This window comes from Manihot esculenta, chromosome 14 (genome assembly GCF_001659605.2).
Source record: "Manihot esculenta cultivar AM560-2 chromosome 14, M.esculenta_v8, whole genome shotgun sequence".
NCBI classification, from domain to species: Eukaryota; Viridiplantae; Streptophyta; class Magnoliopsida; order Malpighiales; family Euphorbiaceae; genus Manihot; species Manihot esculenta.
The window spans coordinates 7,392,299-7,401,636 of NC_035174.2; the positions used below are offsets into that span (position 1 = coordinate 7,392,299).

General features: G+C 33.2%; 1 protein-coding gene across 4 annotated transcripts; it reads left to right on the plus strand.

The window, feature by feature from the left end:
- The first annotated feature begins 575 nt into the window (after positions 1–575).
- LOC110600258 (uncharacterized protein DDB_G0284459) lies at positions 576–6,651 on the plus strand. 4 transcript variants are annotated; one of them, XM_021737067.2, is made up of 6 exons: positions 577–1,261; positions 1,524–1,624; positions 3,222–3,319; positions 3,684–3,892; positions 4,436–4,488; positions 6,208–6,651. In XM_021737067.2, exons 1-6 carry the CDS (start codon positions 730–732, stop codon positions 6,226–6,228), a joined length of 1,014 nt encoding a protein of 337 aa, XP_021592759.1. In that variant the 5' UTR covers positions 577–729; the 3' UTR covers positions 6,229–6,651. The 4 variants fall into 4 exon arrangements, with proteins under 4 accessions (XP_043806534.1, XP_021592759.1, XP_021592757.1 ...); XM_021737065.2 differs by lacking the exon at positions 6,208–6,651 and adding an exon at positions 5,357–6,029; XM_021737066.2 differs by lacking the exon at positions 6,208–6,651 and adding an exon at positions 5,695–6,029.
- Positions 6,652–9,338: the final 2,687 nt, after the last annotated feature.

Here is a 9,338-nt window from a genome sequence, read left to right on the forward strand (position 1 = left end):
GTCTGGGCTTTGTTTTTCTTTGTTTTTTTTTTAGTATGCTCGTTGCTCGTGATGTTTACAGAAACGTCAAATTACTGTTGTTGTTGTTATTATAAATTCTGCTTTGACTAAAATTTTTTGGGCTTTTTAAACATTTTTGCATATCTTCTGTGGTTGTTAAATGGGTTATTTGATTATAAATTTAATAATTGTTAACAAATTATTTTTTAAATTTATGATTTATTTTCTTTTAATTAATAGAAGATATTATTGCATGGGAATTCGACTTATTTGATTTTGTATAATCATTTTCCATCGCATACAATTAATATATAACATTATTAAAAATTCGAATTAATATTCTTTTAATATTTTTTTTATAGGCTATAACATTTGAGAAATACACGATAAGAATATACATTGGAAAATCCAAAACTTGGGCCACAGCCCATATTGGCAATCAGCTATGAAAGATGATCCAAGACCAAAACGAATCGGGTAGAAAGAGGCCCACGAAAGACAGTCATCTCCACTTCGTCAACTTGGCCACGTGTACCGCCTACTTGTCAGTTTCTTGCTCCATCAAAACTCGCGTCCTCTGTCCTCGCCCCAACAAACAAACCACCCCCTCAACGTCTCAACTTCCCTCTTCTCCTTCACTTGTTACGTTTAGCAGAAAAAAAAACCACAGGAACAACAAAAGCAAATTAATATTGCATTGAGACCAAACGTAGAGATTCACCTTCAGCCATGGATTTCTGGCGTAAAGCCCGAACCTTCGCGGAGGACGCCGCCAAGCGTTCCCAGGAACTAACCAAGGAAGCTGCCAAGCGATCCCAAGAGCTCACTGTCGGTTCTTCCAAGTTCTACGACATCGTTACCGAAACGGCTAGGCGTTCCAAGGAGATCGCCGCTGAGGCCTCCAAACGCTCCCAGGAGATTACAATTGGTTCCTCCAAGCTTTCCGACATCGTATCCGAGACGGCTAAGCGTTCCAAGGAGATCGCTTCCGAGGCCTCTAAGCGAGCCGATCAGATCAAGGCCGAAGCCATCAAGAGAGCTGACCAGATCAAGTCTCTAGCTGAGGGGATCACGCCATCCGGTGCGCTATCTCGCACGGTGCCTGCTGTGGACTCGCAGCTGGAGGAGAAGGAGAAGGAGAAGGAGAAGGAGAAGGAAAAGGAAATGGAGAAGGAGCTCGAGAGGTTCGGTGTCACGGAGGAGTTGAGAGAGTTCGTGAAGGAAATTACTATGAGTACATTTCAAGATTTTCCATTGCAAGGTACTCCACATGATTTTTTTTTTCTTCGGAACTTCTATATTCATTTATTTGTTTGGGTGCCGAGAAAATACAGGCATTGAAAAGAAATTAGGACTTCTAGCGCCACGTGATGGTGCTGTTTTGCTTAGTATTTAGGGAATGCAGGAACTTTGTTTTTTTGTGTACTTACCTTTATTCTTGTTAGTACTATTCGCATAAAATAATCAACGTGAAATAGCGTTAACCATTTGTTTGTTAAATTGGATTATTTTTTGATGTGTAGATGACTCGGAGATGTCTAACGTGCCTATGGTTTCAAATGTGAGGCAGGATCTTACACAATGGCAAGAGAAGCATGCCCACCTCGTTCTATCAACAGTCAAGGTTGCTTCCTTTCTTGTTACACATATCACGAATTGAATTTAATGAATTGAATATTCAATAAAAAAATATAGACTTGTTAACAGTTGAAAAAATTTCATATTTGAAACTAGTGAATAGTTGTTTAATGCATAAGACAGTGAGGAGCATATACCAGTTCTCTGATAATGGATATTTTGGGCCCAAATGTTTAATATGAAATCAACTATACGCAACATATTACTTCGTTGATTGCTGATCTTCTTGCATCATGCTTGGACTCGAAAATGATATTCTATGTTTGCTTAATTTTATCTTCAACTTGCATTGATCTATCTGTCTTGCAGTTTCACTTGAAGATATTGTTCTGTTGAAGCCTTTTCTCAGTGTTAGCATGTGGTATAAAATGCGATTAGGATTAGCAGTGAGCACTGTCAGTTTGTGTAGCTAGTGAAATGATTTAGCATCTATTCAAAAAACTAGAGATCCCATCATAGGTGATAGGAAGGGCCAGGATTTGCTGTCTGTTATACCACTCTCCATGGTTGCAAGATGAAATCACGGGTGCAAAGTGGTGAAGGAGACGATTATATAAGAAAACACCCTTCATGTTTATGAGCCTCATCTTCTTGTGGACTGAGATATCCCAGTTATTTGCATTGTAGTCTAGACTGCTATGTGTTATCATGCTTGCAGCTACTTTATTCATACATGACTTTCTTGTCGAGCTGAAGCGAGTTATTGCTTTGCCTCTACCCTTTATTCATTATCTCCTCATTTTTATGTCAAAATTCATTAGCAAACCATATCAACCAATAATATTCCTTATCTTCTCATTCCAAGTCAAGGCAACTCCACCATATCATAATGTCAAGACATATTTCTCTTTCCTGGAATTATCTTTTACATTGTTGACATTTATTAACTCATTCTCCTGCTGGTCTCAATTTGCATAAATTCAGGAGATGATTCTTTCTCCATGCAAAATTTTTTCAGAGTGATAAAATAAGCCCAAAAGATTGTAGTTGAAGTTTTTTGCAGCCCCTGGAAGATATTTGTTGATGCTTTTCGGGGCTTTAATCACAGGAAAAGAATTACATCAAACTTTGTGATTTATTTATACTAGGTAAAATTTGCATTAACAATGCAGTTATAATTTATCAATCTAATGTGACTTACTAAAAATGATGGAAAACTATAATAGCCCTTGGACTGCAAAGCAGCGGGTTGTGATCACTCATTTGTTGAAGAGCTTCTCCAGTTGAAATTTGGATGTGGAACATTAGAGGCAGACATTAATTCTTAGATGATTAAAGAGATGACAAGGTTTTCACTTCCAGTAAATCTGGTGCTCAATATAATTGGTGAAGGTGTTAGGAATCATTGTGAAGAAGCTTATGCATACTTGTTATTTTTGTGCCTCATGTCATGGTTATTTTACTATCAGGATCTTGTTCCATGAAACAAACATTCAGACAAGATAATATGTCGATAGTGTTAAAAAACAAAGTCACACTAATGACCTCCTGTGTGGTGATTAAAAATGTGTCTTCATATATTCTAGTTGTTTACAAATCCTTGGAAGTTATTAACTATAAGATTCTTTTATGCTCTGCTGCAGGAAATATCAAAGTTGAGATATGAGTTATGCCCTCGCATTATGAAAGAAAGAAAATTCTGGAGGATATATTTTCTTCTGGTGAACAATCATGTTGCACCGTAAGTTTCTTGCCACTTGAATTGGATCTCCGTTTGTCTTTTAATTAGTTGCAAAATTTACTTGGAAGACAAGATATTATTTCCAATAGAATTTATATTTCTTGTGTCGGAGAAACTTGAATTCTGTTAATTGAATATGTAGCGTGTCCCCTGGGCGATCAACAGACATGCTGGCTAACAGTTGTTACCTAATAATTTTTTGGCCCATACTAGGAACAGCTTGAAATGTTCCATCTATTCTATATTATAATCTCCTCAATTAGGGAAGGTTTGATACCTGCAAGTCTGCAATTACTCATATGGTCCTAGATTACAAATGGTTCACATAAAGCACCTCTAATACAATGTTATACATGCATTTTAGCTTTGAGAAGCGGTTTATGGAGGAGGCTACACAGAAACCTGCAGAAGAAGTAAAAGATAATGAAGTGGAGGAAAAAGCCGTGGGAACTTCCAAACCAGAGGCGAAGAAATCAAAGCAGCAGAGTAAAAGTGTGGCTGTATCTTCTTCTGAACAAGATTTGGATGTATTCCTTCTGGGTGGAGGGTCTGGAGACAGTGATGAGGGTCCAGGTACATTATGAACTGGATTAAGGTTCTTTGGTAAATAATTGATCTAGCTTTTATCTGCACTGTTCTTTTCTTCAAGTTCATGTGTATACGTAGGTTGTATATTCAGATTATAAACCAAATTTACACACAAGGTTGTTTGTGTCACTATAATGTTGAGTATCAAAATTTTTAAAGCCACTAAACTGTGCTGCTGCTGCCATGCAAGTAGTGTACTGCTGGCTTTGCTCTTAACTTTTAGTAATATTTTAAATAGTTTCCTAAGCTCCACTGAATTGCTTTTTTTGTACTGGTCAAATATAAAAAGTTTAAAAGTTAATCCATTTCAACTTTATTCCCCAAGTGTAAGACAATTGGATGTAAACTAAAAAAATAACGTTTATATTTTCCAAACTTTGTTGACGAACCTTGTGATTTTACATCTCAAATATCATGCCCCAGAAGTTTGCTATGCATCATTTGATATGAGGTGCATACTGTAGAACTCTGCAGGAGAAGAGTTAACTGAGAACTTTAGATGTTCTAACAATCTATCTCGTCTTACAGATGATGATGAGGAGCCCTTCAATGATGATTTTGACAAGATGGTTAATAGTTCGGTAAGCTCTACTTATTTTATTTTTCTGTTGTATCTTGCCACTGTGATAAATTGATATCTGGTCACTTGTCCCTAGAAATTGATGGCATGGTTCTGTGGTGATCTATGGACTTGTTCCCATTTAATTTTGAACTATCTAAATAAGTATTAGAAAAACGTGAATCAAAATCCTCAGTATAAGTTTTTTAATGAATCATAATGTCAATGGATTTGGAATGGTTCAGAGAAACTCTCCCATTGCCCGATAGGGGAGACTAGAAAAGGCTCCCTGTTAGGGGTATGGGACCAACTTAATTGCCTGTGGAAACGAGGTGCCTTAGCTTCTCTTCAGAAGCTGACCTAAAACAAGTTCAAATGCTTTCTGAACAGAGAAAATGTGGCTAAGAGGAGATAGAGTTGTTTTAATTAATTTGCGACTAGCTGGGATAATGTAGTAAGAGGGCTACCTATTGTACAAAGTAAGCCCCGTAGTCCTTTGAATGAAATCAAGGTGTAAGAAAATCTACTTTCATATACTGGAACTTCATTCTTCAATGAACTTGTACCAAATATGTGGCATGCGTTTATCCACTATGATTATTGGTTTTGCCCATTATCCCTCATTACTCCCTGGATTCTTTACCCATCATCCCTCATCAGTCCATGGCTTCCTTTCCTTTATTATTATCTTGCTAATAACTGAAAAATCATTGCCAATGACAATAATATCACGAGCACATAATTCTTATAGTAGCCTCAGAATAACACACGACACATGCATAGTTATAGAAGTCAAATAAAGAATTTCTTCCAAAATAATACTAATATAAAGTTTTGTTTCCTGATTAAATTTTGAATTGTGCTGCTTTCATCCCTCTATGGCGAAACAGGGACAATTCCAGGTCCCATGCTGGTTCATATTATTTCTGCCTGCAATGTCTTTGTGATTTCATTCATTAGATTTGGTGCATCAGTGATATGATGAAGTGGAGAAATTCCAAGTAAATTTACATGCTTGGCTGGTCTTATCGCTCCCTGTGGAGTAGTGGATCTCTACGCCCACTTAGTATTGTTAGAGTTTAAGGGTGGTGGTTGGAAGTTGAAACTGTAGATATGCAATATAATTTTGACATACTGGTTTTATTGGCATCTGTTGTTTATGTAAACAAATTGAATCCCTCAGCTGCATTTTGTGCTTGCTATATTTTGGATACTTCTCAACCTGCAGGATGATGAGAAAGAAAAGTTATAGAATATTGCTGATATGCAAGCTGATGTGCCTGCAATATTGCGAACTATCGCAGCTTAAAATTATAAGAGAGGAATGCTGCATTTGCACATGGAATAAGCGACTCGGTGGAAATCTTACATTTCCATACATTAGCTTCAGATATAACTATAGTATTTTTCTCTTTATCTTTGTTTTTCTTCTTTTACTCCTTTCATTTTGTGTAAAGAATATTTATTTGTTTGTTTTTCTTTTAAATTGTTGTCTACTAAATGTAATTAATATTTAGTTTTAGTGTTGATATGGCCAGTATTATTTTGACTGCGTTACATCCATCAGAGTCGCAGGTCTCTCTTTTTCATTTTATATTCAAGAATGAACAGAAATCCAGTCCTAATTTTTTATAACTAGTAGGGATCAGATCTAAATTCTATTTAATATGGATGCAATGCTTGTGAAAATGCTATGGCTCCTTCGCTGTCCAATCAAAATTTTTTCTTTTCTTTAATGTAGGAAAGCCCTGTTTCCTGCTGAAGTATGTCCTGACCTTCCCATATTGCAAAAGCAGGGGGCATCTAATATCTCCTACTCTGCAACTTTTTCTGAGAACAAGGTACACACGGTAATGGTAATGGTTTAAAAATTTTGGAGTCCCGGTTAACTCGTAAATTCTTTAGAGGAAGAAGGCCGTCAAAGTTAATTCTCGACTTTTTAAGTATTTGATAATATCTTTCCGTGGAGTATCGGCAAGATATATTTATTTAAATTCTTAGTAGTTGGGATGTCTTAAATTCCATTAAGATGGTTAGCTAGCAGATGAGAGAATATCATATTAATGGTCAAGTGTTCAGCCATTGAATGCAATGCTAGAACGACATTTTGGTGGCAAAGAGTTTTGAGTACCTCTTGACCTTAAACTAATTGAATTCTTCAATTGAATAAAGATTTTCGATGCTCAGTCCAAACTAACTAGTGAAAAAGATGGAAAACCTTCCTAAAATGTATTTACTTCCTGCCATTGATTCCATTGTAATTCAACTAAGAAATTTTAAATTATCAAAAAGTATTAAAATTTTATTTATTTGATTGATATTTTTTTTTAATTTTTTGAAAATTAATTTTTTAAAATTATTTATCCTGATCTAATTAAGTACTTTTCAAAAAATAACATAATAATATAGTTCATATCCGTATGCATAGTGATTAAAGACACGCTTCAAGAGTGCTCTCGTTCAAGGCTCACTAAGCTCCAATCCTAGCACTTGAAGGCTTTTTTTTCCTGATAAAAATAAGTAGGAAGAAAAAATAAAAAACATTTGGTAAGATCTAACCTTTGCTATTGCAGGCCTTCTTCCAGACAAAGCTAGTTTTATGTTTACGAAAATTAAAAAGTGGTAAAGATAAAATTAATCAGTGTCTGTAAATAAAAAGAAGTGAAGACCAAATTAAAATCAAAATTTTAGGGGAAAAAATAAATTTAGAAGTGCTTACATGAGTAGTAAGTTGTGAGTATGAAACAAGGTTTCATCGTCTCAAATACAGTTTGTTAATTATTAATCTTATATGCAATTAATCCCAACCCTTCATCTGATACCAATTCTAATCTAATCTAAACAAATTCCAGTCTTCTTAAGTCTCAATAGCCATTGGTGATTACTGATTTGTCCCTTTCTTATTCTCTCTCAAATAATAAAATTTGTAAATTTATTTATTTTATTGTCAACAAGGGAATACTTACCAGGTTCCATACACATGCTTGTCACTCAACTAGACAATGACAGGTAAATTTTCTAAAAATTTAAATATAAGTTGATGAAATTTTCAAAACTTCATTTTAGAATACAACTTCCTGAAAGAAAACTTGGTGAATGAGTTATCTAATCTGATATATCTTAACATGTATTCAATAAGTCATACATCAAATGTATGTATTAAAAAGAACAAACTTTTATACATGTATTTAGTCAACTAACAAATGGCATATGAACTAAAACTATAAGAGGTTTTGTTTTAAATTAACAAAATTAAATTAAATATGTATACATAATAAAATATTTATTTACTCCTCATTTGATATAAATAATTTTATAAGAAAATCATTTAAATAAATTATTATAAAATCATTCATGATTTCATATGTATATAAATTTTTTTATTTTAAAATGAGTTAATACAATATGTGAGATACAAGCATCATATGTGTTTCATCAACTAAAAGATGCCAGTTGTCTAAATGATGGCCATACTAATATCCATTCGTATAATTATAATTAGTTTCTTAAATAGCTAAACAAAGATTAATGATGTTCAAACTGAATAAATTCTTCTCATTACTCTTTAAGGTCATAAATCTCTCATATTATTTTGGGCAAGATATATAGTGTCCTACTCTTTTCAAAAGGGTATACAAATTTGTAAATTATAGGAAAAAAATCAATGAAAAATATTAAAAATAAGAAGAAAAAAAGTTTGGATTTTGAAAAATCATGGGTACGTGGTCGGGGTTAATGGTGTCCCCCTCAGAATCTGAGTAATGAATTAGTTGAAGTGAATACACCCATCTCTATCTAATTATCTCAACTACTGAATCTTCCAGAATTTTATGCTCACCGACACTTTATGCTTACAGATTTTTGGGCTCTACCTCTTCTGTATGGTCAGTTCTGTTTCTGTTTGTTCCTCAAAAAATTTTACAATATAATCGATTGTACAATGGAAGATAAATAAATAGAATAGAGTCATTTATATTAAAAAAATAAATTTTTATATTTTTTATGTTTATCTAATTTTAATTAATTATTATACCATATAAAATTATCTACATAGATACTTTATAATTTCTCTAGGCTCTCCATCACTGTCATCTCCCTTAAGAAGATTTTTTATTTAAAAAAAAATCAATTTTTGTTACATCATAGAGAAGCTATGATATCCCATCTAAGCAGGGACAGTTTCTTTCTCAGATTTCAGACTTTTGTTCCTAAAATATCTATCTTATCGTATGCGCATAATCATTGCATCTTCTCTCCTTCCCTCACAATGTATTTTTCACCTTTTTTCTTACGAAAAATACTTTTTCTTAGTATTTCATGGGCCGTTTTTGGTATTTAAAGAAAAAAGGATTTTTTTTAAAAAAAAAAATCTAAGTATTTATGTTATTTTTCTTTCATAACGGTTTAGAATTTCTTGCAATGGTCTTGTGCAGAAGTTGCCGCAAGTAGGCTTATTTTTTGGGGGTAATATATTAATTTAAGAAAATTAGCTTTTGCAAAAATTTAAAATTTTAAATAATTATATATTTTATTAAAATATTTATAAATAAATTTTAAAAATTAAAATAAAATATTATAAACCTATTTTCCTTTAATCAAAAGTATTAAATTCAAAATTTAGGTGTCAAACATCTTTAAAATTAAAAAAAAAAAAGCACTTTATCCATATTTATAAATGAAAATAATTAACTAACATGTTTAACAAAAAAAAATATTAATTTATAATAATTTTAAAAAAAATAATATTAAAAGTGTTTGCAACGAAAAAGGAACATTTTTTAGAGCTTTTATTTCAAAAGAAGAAAATGACGTTCCATTATGTCTGGAAGCTTTATTGCTTCCTTATATACCCAGATAAACCCACTCACGTGT